The sequence below is a fragment of the Cupressus sempervirens genome, chromosome 5, assembly GCF_028749045.1.
Source record: "Cupressus sempervirens isolate cs-2001-9-10 chromosome 5, ASM2874904v1, whole genome shotgun sequence".
NCBI classification, from domain to species: domain Eukaryota; kingdom Viridiplantae; phylum Streptophyta; class Pinopsida; order Cupressales; family Cupressaceae; genus Cupressus; species Cupressus sempervirens.
This window is the reverse complement of record NC_143122.1, coordinates 885560879-885580230: the sequence shown is the minus strand read 5'-3', so window position 1 is coordinate 885580230 and position 19352 is coordinate 885560879. Positions and strand designations below refer to the sequence as shown.

Below are 19352 nucleotides of genomic sequence, written 5' to 3'. Positions count from 1 at the left end.
AGATTTTCTATGTCAAATTTAAATGAAATACAGGAAGGAGTACACAATGGCATATACCGAGCTCATGATGAGCATGGATGGATCTGATCATGTGAAACAGATGTGTTCTCCCATTACTTTGAGTGATATAGATGGATCCCTCGCTGTGAGCAACAAATCTTCTTCTTCAAAGAAGAAAATGTGGACAAAATCGATGGAACGCAAGTTTTTAGACTTGCTCCTTGAACAAGTCCATCTCGGACGGAAAGGTGAAGGTGGGTTTAAAAAAGAGGCATGGACTGCGATAGAGAGGACATTCAATTCAGCGATGAACTCGAATCTGTCACGAGATCATTTTAAGAATAAGCTAAAAACATGGAAAGTAGGATATAAAGTAATGAAGGACTTGAAAAATACAAGTGGGTTAGCTTGGAATGAAGAAACTCAAACTGTGGATGCTGAGGATTCAGTGTGGGATGATCTTTTGAAGGTAGGATCATCTTTGTACTCTTTTCATTGAAGAAATTTTTCCTTCTTATTTTAATAATGAAAAACTTACAACCTAATCCATCTATTAATGCTTATATGTAGAGGAGAGAATTCAAAAATGCAAAAATGTATAAGAGGTCACCTTTCCAATATTTCAATGAGTTGGCTGTAATTGTTGGTAATGACATTGCTGAAGGGTTCGCATCTACAACACCCCTTGATGCTGAAGAAGGGCACCCTATGAACGATGCATTTAATGTGCTTGATGAGGATGATACCAATTGTGGTACACCTCTTGACAGCCAACCAGATATTGATGAAGAGTTATATCATTCCAATCAGTCGAGTGCAAGTGCTAGAGGGACTCCTCCACCATCATCATCAAGGAGGGGAAAGAGGAAGAAGACATCTTTGGCTGCATCATTGGATGTGATATGCGAAACTATGAAGGAACTGAAAGATGGCCTCATTAAGCCTCAGATTGTAAAAGTGGATAAATCTGAAGATGATAATATTTTGACTGCTGCATATATTGCTCTCAAAGCTGTCCCTGAACTGAGTCAAGCAATTTTCGTGAAAGCACATGATACCTTCGTGCTTCAACGTGAAAGAGCCAAAGGGTTCTTGATGATGGATGAGGTGGAGAGAGTGGAGTGGATTGCAATGACATTTGGTACCATTTAGCTATTTCAGCTACTGACTGGATTGCAATGACTTATGCTGCATGATTACTCTATTCAATGGTTTTGCATTAATCTCTAATAGCACTAAACTAAAACTATATTAATCTCACATCACTGTATTGGAACTCATTATTGAGCACATTTTGACTATTTAATTAGTGATCTCTCACAGCACTATACTGGAAGTCATTAGTGAGCATATATTTACTATTTTGTTAAACAGATTCTAAACAAATTGTTACAGCATGTATTGGACTGTTTTGCTAAACAGATTTGAACCATGATAAATTATGTATAGATAAAACCCATGATTGTCATTGATCTTCCATGTATCCATACATAGTTTATGTGTTGGCTGTGTTTAATGGTATTGCATTGATTTGTACATAGTTTATGACGTCATAAGTATGTTGAATGATTTTGCATGGATCTATACATACTTGATATATCCATAGTTTAGTTGTTCATTTCATTGGCATGATTCACTTTGATTAATGGTATTGCATTGATCTCTCACAGCACTATACTGGAAGTCATTAGTGAGCATATATTTACTATTTTGTTAAACAAATTCTAAACAAACTGTTACAGCATGTATTGGACTGTTTTGCTAAACAGATTTGAACCATGATAAATTATGTATATGTCAATTATGTATAGATAAAAGCCATGATTGTCATTGATCTTCCATGTATCCATACATAGTTTATGAGTTGGCTGCGTTTAATGGTATTGCATTGATTTGTACATAGTTTATGACGTCATAAGTATGTTGAGTGATTTTGCATGGATCTATACATACTTGATATATCCATAGTTTAGTTGTTCATTTCATTGGCATGATTCACTTTGATTAATGGTATTGCATTGATCTCTCACAATACTATACTGGGAGTCATTAGTGAGCATATATTTACTATTTTGTTAAATAGATTCTAAACAAACTGTTACAACATGTATTGGATTGTTTTGCTAAACAGATTTGAACCATGATAAACTATGTATATGTCAACTATGTATAGATAAAAGCCATGATTGCCATTGATCTTCCATGTATCCATACATAGTTTATGAGTTGACTGCGTTTAATGGTATTGCATTGATCTGTACATAGTTTATGACATCATAAGTATGTTGAATGATTTTACATGGATCTATACATACTTGATATATCCATAGTTTAGTTGTTCATTTCATTGGCATGATTCACTTTGATTAATGGTATTGCATTGATCTCTCACAACACTATACTGGAAGTCATTAGTGAGCATATATTTACTATTTTGTTAAACAGATTCTAAACAAACTGTTACAGCATATATTGGACTGTTTTGCTAAACAGATTTGAACCATGATAAACTATGTATAGATCAACTATGTATAGATAAAAGCATAATTGCCATGTTTTGCTATTATGATTGGCATTATGATATATACAAGTAATCACGTGAGCACATACTGGAATTCATTATTGAGTACATATTGACTATTTTGCTAAACAGATTTGACACAAACAGCCAGACACTGTTACAAAGTTTAATTGTTCATTTCACTGGTATTGATCTCTCATAGCACCATACTAGAATTTATTAGTGAGCACATATTGACTATTTTGCTAAATAGATTTGAAACAAATAGTTACCACATCTATTGACTATGTTAAGCAAATAGCAGATAGAAATAGAACTATGATAAACTATGTATAGGTCAGCTATGTATAGATAAAAGCTAGTGATATACTTGTAAATTTCATTATTGAGCACATATTGAGCACATATTGATTATGTCTAGATAAAAGCCATGATTGCCATTGATCTATACATAGCTTATGAATTGGCTCTATTTATATGGTATTGCATTCATCTCTCACAGCACTATACTAGAACTCATTACTGGCAAGAAACTGTTACAAAGTTTAGTTGTCCATTTCAGTGGTATTGATCTGTCACAGCACTATATTGGAATTCATTAGTGAGCACATATTGACTATTTTGCTAAACAGATTTGAAACAAACAATATGTATGTACACACATGTATGTATGTACGTACATATGTATGTATTATGTGCATATGTATGTACACACATGTATGTATACATACTTGATCTATGCATTGCATTGATCTCTCACAACACTATACTGGAACTCATTACTGAGCACATTTTTACTATTTTGCTAAGCATGTATGTATGTTTATGCGTATGTATGTATGTACACACATGTATGTACGTATGCATGTATGTATGTGCATATGTATGTACACACATGTATGTACGTATGTATACAAACTTGATCTATGCATAGTTTAGTCATCCATTTTATTGACATGATTGGCATTGGTCAATATGCAGGATAGTTGTTCATTTCATTGGCATTCGCACGATTGGCATGTGAAGTCATTCCAGATGGTTAATTGGCTTTGTGTAATGGTATTGCATTGATCTGTCACAACACTATATTGGAAATCATTACTGAGCACTTTTTTTCTATTTTGCTAAGCATGTATGTATGTATGTGTGTATGTATGTGTGTATGTATGTATGTAGGTGCGTATGTATGTACACATGTATGTACATGTGTATCTATGTATGTATGTGCGTATATATGTATGTCTGTGCATATGTATGTTCACGCATGTATGTACGTATGTATACATACTTGATATATGCATAGTTTAGTCATTCATTTCATTGACATGATTGGCATTGGTCAGTACATAGTTTAGTTGTTCATTTCATTGGCATTCACACGATTGGCATGTGAAATAATTCCAGAGGGTTAGTTGGCTTTGTTTAATGGTATTGCATTGATCTCTCACAACACGTAGTTTATGATCTCGTAAACGTTTGGTATAGTTGTTCATTGCATTGTTAATTAGAGTTATATTTGAACCATACATACGTGGAATACACAAAGAGTGGAAAATGATGAATGCTCAATTATAGAACTTGAAAGCATATAGAAATGTGATTTGCTAGATGATTGTATAGTTCATGATTCTATCCTATGTTATATCTATAGTCCTAATTTTCTTGCATATGTTTTTATTTTTTTGTCTTTTTGTCCCTATTTGATTTCCTATGTATGTTTTCGTTGACAAGATTATCAAAAGTATTGAGGATTTTTGGTAGATGATTGTACAGTCATGATTATGTCCCATGTTATATGTATATTCCTAATTTGCTTGGATATTTTTTAAATTTTTTATTTTTTTTTCCACAGTTTGGTTTCCTATGTACGTGCTTCTTGACAAGATTGTCAACGGTATTGATAAAGTGTCTTTCTCTTGTATTTTTTTATTGCTCTTGATTTGCTAATATTGCAAGACCACACATGCTGATAAAAAATGAGCTATCGGATGATTGTTTACTGTGTTTGTAAACGATCAATATTTCTGATGCCACTCCTTGGTGTATTCCATTAAAAAAATAATCAAGTTTTAATTTTTCAATCATGTTTAGTTCATATATGCAGGATTGACCATCTAACAACACAAACAGTAATGGGAAGATTGAGCAGCATGAGAGGGTTGCCATCGAATGTGGGGCATAAGGGCATACATCGTGGATTTCTCAGTGTTTTCGTATGTAACGGTGTGTCGTCGAATGTGGGGCATAAAGGTATACATCGTGGATTTCTCAGTGTTTTCGTGTTTAACGGTGTGTTTTCACACCACCATCAAATCATGGATATTGTTCTATCAAGTTAGCAAGTTTTCATATTGTAGTAATTATGTGAAATTCATTATTAGAATTTCATGATGTTAAAATATGATTTATATGATTAATGATTTTCATGATCTTTTTTTTTAAATTGCATGTAAAATCTATGTTGCCAAAATTCCACATTTTTTAAGAGCAATTATTAACAAAGCATCATTTTTCTTGTTAAAGTTCTCATCAAATGTTTAATGTATGTGAATGTAAAATGGTATATTTTTTCCTATATAATATTTCACATAAAATTTAGTTGCATATTTTGTTGAATAATTAACTAACTTAATAAATTTATTAAAAGGGAGAGATACATAGAGGGGCAGAGAGTGCGGGATAAGAAGGGGGGACGGAGGGACAGAGGGAGAGAGTTAGAGAGAGAGAGAGGAGCTTGTGTGTTCCTGCATTTGTAGAAAGGTGTCTGTTGATGTGTGTTTTATGACTCACCAAACAGTAGAACGAAATACTAAAATATCTTATCCTCTCTTGAATATATATCTGTCTATGACCTCATCAAGATCTTCAAATGTCTCTTCCCCAATTGAAAGTATTTTCCAAGTCGAAGATAGCTAGCAAAATCCTTTTGGTCTTTTCCTCCCTCCACAATATCCTTGTGTGCATAAACTCCATTGAAAATGTTCAGTGTTAGAATCAAGTGAGTAGGCCCTTTCAAGCATGGACGGATAATACTCTCCCCTGGCTCTTTATCTGTTAGGAACTTAATGGTTTCATTCTCTTGTTCACTTCGTGAAATGGAATCCTCTTCCGCAAAATATGGATCCTTAACCTCCTTATCCTTATCCTATGCACCCTAATAGTTATCATTCTTTAGTGAACTCTCTTTGCAAGTTAACTCAACTGGGTACTTCACTTTTGTCATAGTTTTCACCCAACAGGTAAGGATGCTGCCTTCTGCAATTTTTTCTAAAGGATCTATATCTAGATCATCAGAAAGCTCCTCTTTCAATATTATTCATGTCAAGCTTGATTCCAGATCACAAATTATACGATGATTTTGGACTCTACGGGGACAATTTTTTCCATTAACAGGGTCTCTTCATTTTCTCCAGTCAGCAGATAAAATTCCTCATCCTAGGATGGCTCTTTATATGGCGATCTCAAATCCTGAAATGCATGTAACAATTCACTCTTTATGTCAGCAAGGGTTTCCTTCTTTTTATTGGATGTCCATTGCTCCACACTTCTAGCATATTCATCAATATCAAGGGCATTTAACAGATTAGGATATTTTTGACATGCTCAACAACCATTTCTTGTGTTTCCTCATCCATATCATCTATATCATGTCCAGCTTCTTCACAATATATGTCCTTAGCCATTTTCTTGGCAAATTCATATGACTTTGGATGAATTCTAGTATCATCCAATGGATCCATAACATGGTTTTCGGATGCTGCTTGTCCATTCCCTCTAACCCATAAAAAAACCAATAGCATTTATAAAGACAAGTGGCTCAATAGCCTCTACAGTTCGTTGTTGTAACTATTACCTGCTCAACAGCTTCATACTTTTCATCTGGAGTAAGGAAATGTTCCAGTGAATGAAGCTTCAATGATAATATTTCTTTGCCAAGACTATATAATGTTGCAACCATGGCCAATGGATTCTGAAGATACCGACCAAGAGCCACAACACGCCTCACAATCCCTCTCTGTGTCGGCAACTAGTCTTAAGAGATGCGAGAATTCTCATATAGTGTAGGCAATAATTCATCTGCATAAACAACATTTATTGTGTCCAATCCTTCTGCCAAATCACGTGGATGAACACAAACATAGGGAGGGATAGAGAGAGGACACAAACACACATATTTAGCGGCTAAGTCACAAGGTTCAAGTTTCAATTCGAGTTCGACAATTATGAAGTTCGGATGAACTTGACAATAAATTCAATTCGACGATAAATTTGTCTTACACAATTTTTCAAAAAAATATAATATATATGATCACAATTTTCAACAATGGGACAAAAAATAACTTCGTACAAATGATTGCATGTATGATTATTTTTAACTTTTCTTTGCTAATAAATAGAATTAAAATAAAAAATAATAATCATTTTATTTATTATTGACTAACAAAATAAAACTGTGAATATTCAAGAATAAATAATAATAATAATGTAGTCTAATTATAAATAAATTAAATCATAAATATTAATACTTTACTCATTCTAATCCTTGTGTTTCACTAATTAAATAAGATTAAAAAAATTTACATCAAATTCCAATTCCAATTAGAAAATGAACAACCAAACGCAACAAAAAGATATTCCTAGTCATATTCTGTTCCAATTCCAATTTCTAAATTGGCAACCAAACGCAGAATATGGATTTGAAAATTCATCTTCCGTGTCAACCAAACGGTCCAACTATCTTCCTAAAATACATAACCAGGTTTTCGAAAACCTGGTTATCAGATAACCTGGTTATGAGGAAAATTCATCTTCCCCAACCAAACGGGGCCTCAACAAAGACTCCTTTAAATAGGCCTGCTTCACAATTTTATTTTGAAGTGATATGTCTCGTGCAAAAACTGAAAGAGCTCGTTCCGCCAAAATTCACCGTAAAGAAAATACTCATTTCCTCTTACCATTTCATTGAAGCGCCTTTGGAATGCTTCTGTGTCTACAGCAGATACCCTAACTAGTTCTACTTTGGGGTTTCTCTCAGTAGAGTAATTGTCTTCCATTGCATTTAAAACTGTTGTGCAGCCATATACTCTGATCTTCTCTACACTGGTCAAATCCCAGTAACATTCTGGCAGAATCTCCAATACTTCACACTTCATTATTGTTAGTATTTTCAGTGAAGGCAGAGCTGTGTCTTCCACCATTGGTATCTGTTGTAGATTTTGTAGCTCCACAATAGAAAACTCCTCCAGCTTAGGAAATGCTCCCCTTTTGCCGAATTCCTCCGGAAACCTCTCAATGCTGGGGCACTCAATAATCTTGAGGTGCTTTAGATGAGCAAGTTTGTGCAAGTCTGGAAGTTGCTTCAACATGTCACAGTTGAACAAATTAATGTAGCTCAGATGTTGAAACTCAGAAAATGAAAATTCTATCCGGAGTAACTGAGGACATGTTAGAGAGAGCTTCCTCAATTTGGACATGGCAGTCATGTCATGGGGCAGTCTTTCCATATTTGTGAGATCCAGAGTTAGATACTTCATCTGCTCCATCATTCCTAGAATTCCTTCCTGAATTGTCTTGCCATAATTTGCAAGAGACAGCTTTGTAAGTTGTTTTAGGGCGCCCAAATCATTAACTGAAAGCAGATCTCTTGTGCAGCTGTTCCATACTATCTTTGTCCATGCATTTGGGCTACCATACACATTCAGGTATTGAAGAGATTTAAGGCGTGAGACCCCAAATGGCATGGACTGAAGGTGTTCACAAGAACCAAGGTGGAGAACTTGTAAGGACGTCAACTTAAAAATGCTGGATGGGAGTTGTGTAATGCTAGATTTAGAAAGATCTAGTATTTCAAGCTTTCTCAGAGCAGCAATAGAATTGGGCAGCGTTTGGATTGGCACAGAGCGTAGCCTGAGGCAAACTAAATTCTTCAAACACCCAATGTGTTTTGGGAGGGAGCTCAGGGCAGTCCGTGACAAATCCAAGACTCTCAGAAGTGCCATACTCTGCATCACTTCTTTTGGAATTTCCTTTAAACCACGATTGCCATTAAGTAGCAGGGATCGGACATGGGGAGCTCGAAATGTCTTGGGAAGTCTAGTCAAAAAATTGTTCCTCAACGAAATTCTCATGTGTCCGGACCAGTCATCATCATCTGGGAGCTCTCGTAAACCTCTGCCTGTCCGAAAGAAGCATCTCTCTTCCTTCTCAGCGATTTCATGTGCTAAATCGTGCAAAACATCATGCACCCTGAAAATGAGCACACCTCCATCATGATCCTTCCAGAGGGGTTCGATTAGACATCGGTCGGCTAACAAATTGAGGTAATTCTTTCCTATTTGATAAGAATCCGGCCCGCCAATCAACCCTTCTCCAATCCAGTACTTTGCAGCTGTTGAATAATAGATAACTTCATCTTCCTTGAAAGCAGCGAGGCAGAGGAAGCACAACTGCAAGGAAACGCCATAATCCGCCAAGACATCGTAGCTTAATCTCAAGCTCCTATAAAGCGACCCTCCAACATCCTTCTGCAGCCTCTGGAGTGCAAATTCCCATTCATCTACTTGAGTGACTCCCGACATTGCCTTTCCAATTACCTTCAGGGCTAATGGAAGCCCCCCGCACTTGTTGCAGACGCGCCTGGCTGTTTCTCCCTCAATGCCTGTGGGCAAAACTCCACCGTTGTGTGGAAAAGCATGAGAAGAAAACAATCTCCAACTATCATCCTCGTTCAGATCTTGCATTTGGACGATTGATGGAGCGGGAATACCCAACTGCAAGAGCACACTCTTAGTTCTCGATGTGGCAATTATGATGTTGGAGTTGTGGTATGGAGAGTTAGGCACACACAGCTCCTCTAGCAATGATGTTGCACTTGTTTCCCAAACATCATCTAAAAACAGGGCAAATCTGTACTTTGTCATGCTCTGATTCAACCAGGTTTTTACTTGGTCTTCCTCTCTACTCTCCAATCTTTCATTTACTTTAAGGGCTATTTGTTTGACAAGATCTTTTCTAAGAGCGTTGAAAGATGGAGTTTGCGAAACAGTAAGCCAAAGCATCAACTCACTAGAAAACAGATTTTGTACCTCGTCACTGTTGAAGAGTTGCTTGAGTAATAGAGTCTTGCCGGCCCCTCCCTTCCCAAGTATGCCGAAACGACACAGATTTTGGAACTTTTGTGAATGAATCAGCTCCACAAGTCGCTTTGATGTAGAATCTTGTCCAACAATGAGTGCCTCCTCAATATACCTCGTGTTTGAAGTGGCCGAAGAAGGCAATGAAAAGATATCTCCAGATGTGCCGGCAAGTCCAGCATTTCCCTTCAGAGAATCCATTCTCTGTTTGATCTGTTGAAATCTTTCATTGTAAGCCACATCTTGATGAAGCTGATGTAGAAAAGCAACCGGGGCTACATCATTTTCCACATGCTTTTGCAAATTTTCAATGAGATTTCTGATCTTTCTGCTCATTTTGTGCCGAGAACAGGGATGGAAGTACGAGGGTACAGTGCAGCGCTGTGTCAAATCAGACGCTTCCTCCAGAAGATCACTCAACTTGTTCAACCAGTTGTTGATTGTGGAGGGCAAAGGATGACTCCATGTATTCACTTTGCCAGAGTTTAGAGCCTTTTGATACTCCTGCAATTTCACATTCATTTCAATTATTGTTGGTAGCAGGTCTTTGAGGGCATCCAACTCTTTCCTGCATCGGACCGCAATGCTGATGTGGTGAATAATCTGATCTCCGGCCAATTGAATGGCATAGCCAATAAATCCAGGGATGAAACCAGGATCGACCATTTTCGAGCAGCTGAAGAGAAAAATTGTAATTGTAATGAAAAGGATTTTCTCAAATAGAGAAGAAAAATAACAAAATGGGGCTAAAGCTGTGGTCAACAAGCTCGCTAATTGGCTGGCTTGTCTGCAAAACAACGGGTTTCATATGAAATGGATTCAGAAAGACCTTCTCGACAAGAATATTCCTAGCTTAGGACACAGGCCACAGATTTTATGTAAACGCCTAAACTGTAGTAATTTTATTCACAGTTTTCCCTATTTTACTTTCAATACTTTGGAGTTGTAGCTTTTCTTTTCCTCTTCTATAAAACAGGAATACTGTTGTCAATATTTTTGTAAATGCTTATGTAATAGAAATAAATTTCTTTACTAAATCTGATTTGTTTCAATCTAAAGTATGTCTTTTATTTAGAAGTATGATCTATTAAACTTTAGAAATGAAATTGAGTTAATCATTTTTTTTAGAGTTAAAGATTTAAATTAAAATATTTTTTAATCTTAAAAAAACATCTCAAATTCTAGAACTTTAAGAAAAATGGTTTGTATAAATAAAAGTAAAAGGACATTTTAAAATAACTTGATCAAGCTAGAAGAGGAATTGGGAGTATAATTTTTCCTTTTCTCTTTTATGTATATAATCTCTATGTTTGATAAACATAAGTCTATGTGCATTTTTATATGAATTAATACTATAATATTTGTATGATTAATAATCCCATTCTCTTCTTAACAATATTTGATATGACTATGATGTTGTCTTCTACTATCATACAACATACACAAACAATAAAATATAAGATCTAGAACAAGATCCATAGTTACCGACTTTGAGGGACTTCACTACTAGGAGATAATATCTAGTAGTTGAGCACCCTAACTTGGTGCTTCTCAAAATCCGATATGGAAATTAAAAATCACAATTTTTTATTATAGTAGCTTACTTGACAGTTCCCTTGCTTATAACTAAGGTTTTAAAGCCAAATCATAAAAAATGACGTCACAACAACATGATTTTTGCCAAAGTATCCAAAATAGAGCCCTCCACTCCCTTGAAAAAAAATGGAGATCAATTGTAGTGCATTAGGGAACCCCATAGTTGTGCAGACAATTGCTACCACAACCATTGGAATGAGTTCAAGTACTGGGTCATCTCCCTTAATTGAGAGTTATTTTTAGCTATAAAAAGGCATGTAGTAATAAATTATTATTAACGTTCATGATTTCGACTTTCTCTTATGTAGAGCCAATCACACATAAGTCAAATGTAATAATCAACAAAACATAATATTTCCTTAAGCAAGTCATTTAAAGATTTAAGCATACAACCGGTTTTAATTTATAGTAAGTAAATTGGTGAACTCTCTACTAAGATTTCATCCATTGAAAGGAAATAATAAATGACCTATTTTACAATTAATTGTGAGTCACCAAAGCCCTTAGCTTCTAAATTTTCCATTAGCTACTATTTTAAGCTAGATATTACTGCCACTTATCCCTAATGTTGTTTGTATAAGAGAAGCAAATGTTGCATTTTCTTCTTCTTAATGAAATCACCTTAAAGGGTCCTGAAAATAATTCTAATACATGATTATGGTAGACAAAGGATCCATCAAGTTATAAGTTATTGGCATGTTTTTAATCCAGTGAAAGACATATTCCTCTATAAATTATGTGGTTAAAAGATATTAACCTAGAATTGGATACATTGCTAAGTAGTCCATTATGAATCAAATAAAGCTCACTATGGAGCATGAGCCACTTTTCCTTCTATCAATAAGAGTTGCCTTAGACAACAATCATTTGAATGGATCAATTTTGGCAACAAGATGAGTAGTAGCGTTAAGCATACAATGCTAGATAATTTTTATGCCAAATAATATTACTACAAAATTTTGCTCCATGGATGAGTTGTTCAAGCTACATCTCCCTAATGTCTTGCTTGGGTAATAGATGACATTCTCTCTTCCTTGATCATTTTTCTATGATAAGAGGACACATAAGCCATGTTGTATAATTGAAATGTAGATAAACATATAGATGCTCATTTTTCAAACACCAACAATTGATAGAGCCTATATAATTGTCTCTCATCTATTTAAAATTGCCTTTAGACAATTTCTTGAAATCTATTGTTTAAATATCATTAACATGCATATAGTCATACTTCAATTTATCTTGATAGTTTGTCTTATTCACTTAATCAAATCAACCCACTTTCTTGTATTGATTATATTTGAATTACCAGTTTATACCTTTCTAAAGTAAGAGATGGTATTCTTACTATATTTACATTTAGCTCATAAATAAAAAATTAATCACAAAATATAAATTATTATTGTTGAATAGACGAAATCATCCTTTATGAGTTGATTAACCCTTAATATGATTGGCAAAAAAATTAATTGTAAATATTATGTATGTATTCTTATGTTTGGCTTAAATAAGCACCACTCTATCTTCTAAAGAATATAAATGGTATTCTTGAAAGGCAATTCAATAATAGAGGACATCATCATTTTGCATTGGTAGTCTAAAAATCTTTTTCTTAAGAGAAGTGTATTAATGACCACAATAGCTAACTTCGTGTACCCACATATCTTAAATGATACATCAGATTTCAACAATTTTTCATGTTACCTCTTTATGCAACTTAATTGCTTAAAGTTATTGTTCTAGCTTCTAAGTAGTAATGACACATGGTGTGTATCTATTAAGCGCACAAGGGTTAAAAAATAGTCATTTCAAATTTCCATACAATACCTCCTTAAAGATGTCTCATAACTTGTGCGCTGCAATCATCTAAAAAATTATCGATATTTATAATACTGTCTTAATAGCTTATCAAAAAAAATCAAAAAAATCTAACTAATGAAGATACAAATGAACAACTATCATACATGATATATTAATTAATAGACCTTTAATTATTATTTTATGATTTCTTTGAAATGAATAATAAAAAAAATTTAAAAAATTAAAAGATTAAATAATAATAATAATAATTAATAATTGAAATGTGATCTCACTAATACTCTTCACTTATTAAAGATTGCTTGAGAGAACCCACCTGAACATGGGAATGGGAATAATTAAAGAGTAGGAAATAATGCACATTAACATTGCACATGGTGTTTTGATTCCATATTGAACGCTATCATATCAAATTTAATTATTCCACCCAAAAGTCGTCACATCTGCAACCAAATTTCACACACTGTGGAATTTTAAAACTCATCAGAATTACATTGGAGTCTCTTCTATGGAAAGCTTTCCCCAAAATATGTGCATAGCATAAATGGTAGGAAACATGGAATGCTACTACCTTTTTATTGGGTTTGAATTACTTTGAGGTATTTTTCCAATGCGAGTGTAGTGTTTAATTTGTCTATATTTTAATTGAATTTAAGTTTTATGTTTTCTAGTTTTGATTAATATTTTTTATAAATTATTTAAAATTAACATTACTTTATATATTTTTTAAATTATTTTTAAAAAATTGTATAAAGATAGGTCATTTAATAATTAAATTACAAAATATAGATTATAAAATTTAAAATTAAATTCTTATAAGAATTTATGTTATAATCTTGAAAAAGTCATATAAAGTTTAAATCTTAAATTTTATTACTGTAGTTATGAATATGATTATTCATCTTATAATGGTGATTTTAACCTTACATAGAACACAATTCATGTTTCTATTTATCAAGGCCTTTTAGATATAAATTTGATACCACAGTTATGATTGAGATTAAAGTGTCCATTATAGCAAACCCTCAATTTACTACATAAATCTAACATATACTCTGTTCTTTCAATTTTATATTGATAAATGCTTGCTTTTAAACAATTACTTGTGTGTGATTGAGCCTCATGTTTCATGTTTCAACCTTGTGTGTGCTACGTCTTGTGGTTGTAATTAACCCCTTATTGTTGTGTTCCTAATGAACTTGCATTGCACTTTCAACATATGTTTGAGGGTGATTTCAGAACCTCTTTAGTTTGAGATCCTACATACTAGAATTAGAACATCGCATAGAAGAGAATAAGGAAATTTAAGTTGCAAACGAATAATGTTGCATTTATAAGAACTATAGTTGTCCATATGATTGAGATTTTAGATAATTCACAATTTGATGTGTGTCGTGTGCAGTTCCTTGCGTGCTTACATTCTATTATATGGTTATTTTGACCTGAGACACACTTTGATTACTATTACATGTTTATTTGCATATTGAGATAATTTGATGCAGCCTATTCATTGTTTTGATTACCAATATCATAGATGCTAGATGATATTTCTATTTAGTTTGATCATATATGCATGATGATGCTAGTGATGTGACATGATGCTTTAATATGATTATGCCTAGTTTATTTTATATTCAGACCTGGACAATGCTTTATACCTTATCGGATGGATGCTATTGGATTCATTTATGGTGTGCTTCTATATAGTTTATATATATCTTTTACCTTTAGTAAATGTGTGCTCAAATGATTAAATATGATTATTTAAATGCTTTACCATATGATTATTTCATTGTTATGTTATATTGCATCACTTTTATGCATTGTTACTCATTAGCTCTAGTACGAAGTGGGAATGAAATCATAGTCACTTGCTTGTGAGATATACAAAGTGTCACATCCTCCTTCATGTGACTATTTCTATGTTTGTGCTTTGGCAATTTATATATTGAGCATCTTCCCTTGATGTGTTCATATTTACTCAACAAGTACCATGTACATTCACGCTTGTTAAACAATTTGAGTATATACCTATATCCCTACTAGTGACACCAGAAGATACCTTGACCATTCATGTTGAGTCAATGTTCTCTTTGTCTGGATGACATTTTTATATTATTGTTATTCTCAACCCTCTGGTAATTAGTAAATCTAAATTCATAATGCATTAGTGATTATACCCATGAGTGTGTGTGCACATTTAGGGTCATCCTATTATCATGAAAAAAGTTAATTAGAATATTAATTTAACTTATTGTTGGAGAATTTTAATTTATTATTTTATTTATCGACTAATTTTCCATAATTGAATTCTAAATATCCCAAATTATCTTATTTGATTTGGGAAAGGGACCAATCAACTATTAAGTGATTTAATGGTCTAATTAATAAGTCACCTTAATAAAAGTGTGTATATTAGGCATGTGCCATCTTAAAATAGACACACTTCATTTTGAGACCTTTTAGCCCTCCCTAGTGCTCTCTCTCTCTCTCTCTCTCTCTCTCTCTCTCTCTCTCTCTCTCTCTCTCTCTCTCTCTCTCTCTCTCTCTCTCTCATCTCATATTTTTCAACATGGTCCTTTAGGTGCTGTTTTATCACCTTTTTGGCCATATATCTCGATAGTTTTATATTTTCCCAATTCTTTCCATGCCTGCTCTAAGGCCTCCAAGACCCCTTTTTGGGACCCTCCTCAAGAATAGGTCCACCTATTTTGGAAGAGGTCAATCAACCTCTTCCCTACTTAAGAATTTTGATTGCGAAGCTTGAAGTGCCTTAGTTTACCAATTGTTTACTCTTGCTCCCAAGTCGGTATGCTTTGTTTTCGATCTCGAAAATTAGTATAAAAGGAGGCTTGGGCATTTCATTTTCACCCATAAAGCATCAACCAAGTTATTATCATCCAACAAGAGAAAGCATACACATGTTTATTGAGCAATCATTTTGCGTGATGTTAATGGCATAAATCCTTATGAATTTCTCTCTCAAAAAATTGATCAAATTAACCAACTCCAAGGTTCCAAATGGTTAGTTTTCAACCCACATGGCATCTTAATTGTAAATGTGAAAGTTACAAGGAGGCCTTTGCTGGTATCTTTAATCTACAAAAAACTGAAGAAATGCAACCACAAACCAATGTTTTTTTTAGATTTATTAATGAGTGCAAGTTCTAACCATGCAACTATATGAATTCCTATTCTAACCACGTGTTCAAAACAAAATAATAGAGTTAGAGTAACAAGAAATTAAAGGAAATTACTAAAAATGAAATTCCTATTGGACACAAATCAAAGCAATAATGCTTCTATGAATTAAATCTTTGAAAGGATCTAGTAAGAAATTAAAGTAATGAAATTAGGAGTAGTGCATCCTCAACTCCACCAATGCAATCTTCAAAGGGAATGATGAAAACAGTAGGATGTTTCACAACTCATCAAATCATATAGCCAGAGAAAGTGCACTTACATAAGACAAATTGCTATGCAAGAACTTGAAGGTGATCCTTTATCCAATTCGTCACAACAAATAAATTTGTTAAGAAATAGAAAACACTAGAACTAATTGATCACACAAGTAGTAAAGTTGATGCAGTGCAAGGTGGGAGAATAACCAAAGGAGATGTCCTAGCTTGAAGAAATAACCAAAAAATGAAAACATAACAACAATGCAAGATCTAATACCAAACCATAACTATTTATTCATAAAATAACTGATTACATGCAATGTGTCAAGCTATAAGGCCTTCTTGGTTACGACCAAATACAACAACAAATACAATAACAATTCTACAAGATCCAACCCAAATACTTAGCTATTCCTGATCCAGACTCTGGTAGAAACCTCCAAAGAAGATTTGAAATTGTGCTTGCAAGCCCACCAAGCAAAATCCTTGTTTCCCTAGCCTCAGCTACTAGCCCTTTGTAATGCCCCACCAAGGGATCCAAAGAATTAACCTAAAGTTTCACTAAGTTTGGTAGCATTTTTTTTTTTAAGACATGAAAGATAAACCATTCATAACAATCACATAGTACTGGAAGAAATATCAACATTCCACTAAAAGTAAACATACATAATAGGTTACATTCTTCATGAATCTCTTAACATTGAATTACATCTAAATTAACTATTCATCTAACATCACATCCTCATGAAATAATAATGATACATCCAACGTACTTAAACAATATACAAATGTCCTTTAAGTAATTACATTTCAGATTACTCAATCATCCACTGTACATGTCACAGGGTATGAAAGGCTTAAAAGAATATACATGTGTTAAAATATAGATACATCATCCTAATCTAATCCATGTTGCGATAAAGTAAATAAAACCCCATGTCATATATGATACATCATTATAGGAGATAACCATAAATTACAAACATAACTAACTAAGTGCGCGGTTCCTCCCAACCGTAAATAGCATCATTAGACCATCATGGATCCTAGCCATCCCTCCGTGTGTAACATTCCAAATCATCGAAGAGATCATCGGTATTAACATAGTAGGAATGTCACTCCTAAATCATACTACATCATATGCAGAAAGTGATCTAACATGCAAAGTAAAGCATAAGATAACATCATCTAACATATGCAAATCATCAGTGTGAGGATACATGTCCACCATCATAATCCATGAAGATAGATTCCAACAAAGAATGCATCAGCCATGGTGTCTCAAACGAATCTCAAATGATAAGAGTGAAAAAGCACTACCACCTGACCGCGTGGAACCTAAATGGTCCACTCCCACCACACTGAGGAGATAATCTCAAGTCCCAAATAGGATATCAAATCACATATCACAAGATAACAAATCACATAACATAAGTACTCTCTCAGTCTAGGAATCCTAAAAGTATGGTAACTCAAAGGTTCCAACACAAATCGACATCTAATCTCAGAGGCACACAATGACGTGTAAGAAACCTACTCTATAAGCGGGCAAGTGTCATCGCATAAATCATGTAGAATTTACCCTGGTAGTTAGCTTAGGACTCCAGGGTCCCTATTGATCCTTATGTGGCCACTAGTATCCTCTCATACTGACAAGGCATACTATGGAATGCAAGGTCGCAACCAAGCGTTCTCTCTACTCCCATCCTAGTCTGTACTAGCACTCGAGGCATGAGCGAGAACAAAACAATTATCTTTTTAGGTTCATTTAATCCCCATTTAGTGTAAATGTTATCACTTATTAAAACAACTTACAATGAGTTACCCTGGCAGCCACTTAGGGCCCCAGCCCCCATTACAAGACACTTCCCGAAACTACAAGTAGATAACCTACCCTAGGCTTATGGAATCATAAATCTTTAAATCACCACAGTCCTATACAAGCGACTAGAAATAAATACCAAAAGATAATCCATAAAAAGAGCATCAAATCTCCATGAGTTCATGAAAAGTATCCATAGATAATCATGACCACAATAGTTCTCTATTGGAAACTGAAGGTATCACTGATTATCAAAAGTATCCATTGGTTCTCAATAACCAAAATATATCTCAAAATCATAATGATCGAAGACTCCAAAATGGTTGAGTCAAAACCTGTCACAACATGACATCATCAAGATCAAAGCAAACTCTTCAGTCCCATCAAGGCGACTAGAAAGTAATCCAAGGATAACTAATCGATGACTCAAAAATGATTAGTTTAAGTGTCTCATATACATACATCTCAGCTTCACACATGAAGACTGAAAAGCAATAACAAGCAATAAATACTTGTAACATCTCATAGAGCATGCCATCACATTACCATGGTTGGGCTTATAAAGATTGAAATCAAATAATATCAACATGCCATCACATTCACATAACCACCGAGCCTCTGGTAGACGTTCTATAACTGATCAACACTAGTCAACCCAAAACCCAAAACAAGAAGCATAGAGAAAACACAATGCAAACACATGTTTTGGTTTGCTAAAATTTCAAAGTTGAATTGAGTATGGAGATTTCAATTTCTGTTGCAAGTATACTTCATGTATATAAGATTTATCATTTGACCTACAAGTCAACCCGTTTGTTCCCTCGACAGCATTATCCTTCCATTATTTAAAATTAGATTCTAAGAATAATTGAAGGATAAATATTTACTCATTAAATCATTTGACACTTAATAAAATCATTCGCTTTATTTTGCTAAGATCAATGTTACAAATTGAATAACTCTTCCTTATCATTAATTCAACTTTTCAACATAATCAAAAGATGATTATTCGTTTAAATTATAAGAAAGCCAGTTACTAGTCTTCGAATAAGAATATTATA

At 34.0% G+C, this 19352-nt stretch overlaps 1 protein-coding gene across 1 annotated transcript; it reads right to left on the bottom strand.

The window, feature by feature from the left end:
• Nucleotides 1-7015: 7015 nt before the first annotated feature.
• On the bottom strand, nt 7016-10534 carry LOC149558766 (disease resistance protein At4g27190-like). The gene has a single exon (XM_089786170.1). It carries the CDS (start codon nt 10318-10320, stop codon nt 7381-7383), a length of 2940 nt encoding a protein of 979 aa, XP_089642296.1. The 5' UTR covers nt 10321-10534; the 3' UTR covers nt 7016-7380.
• Between the last annotated feature and the right edge of the window lie 8818 nt (nt 10535-19352).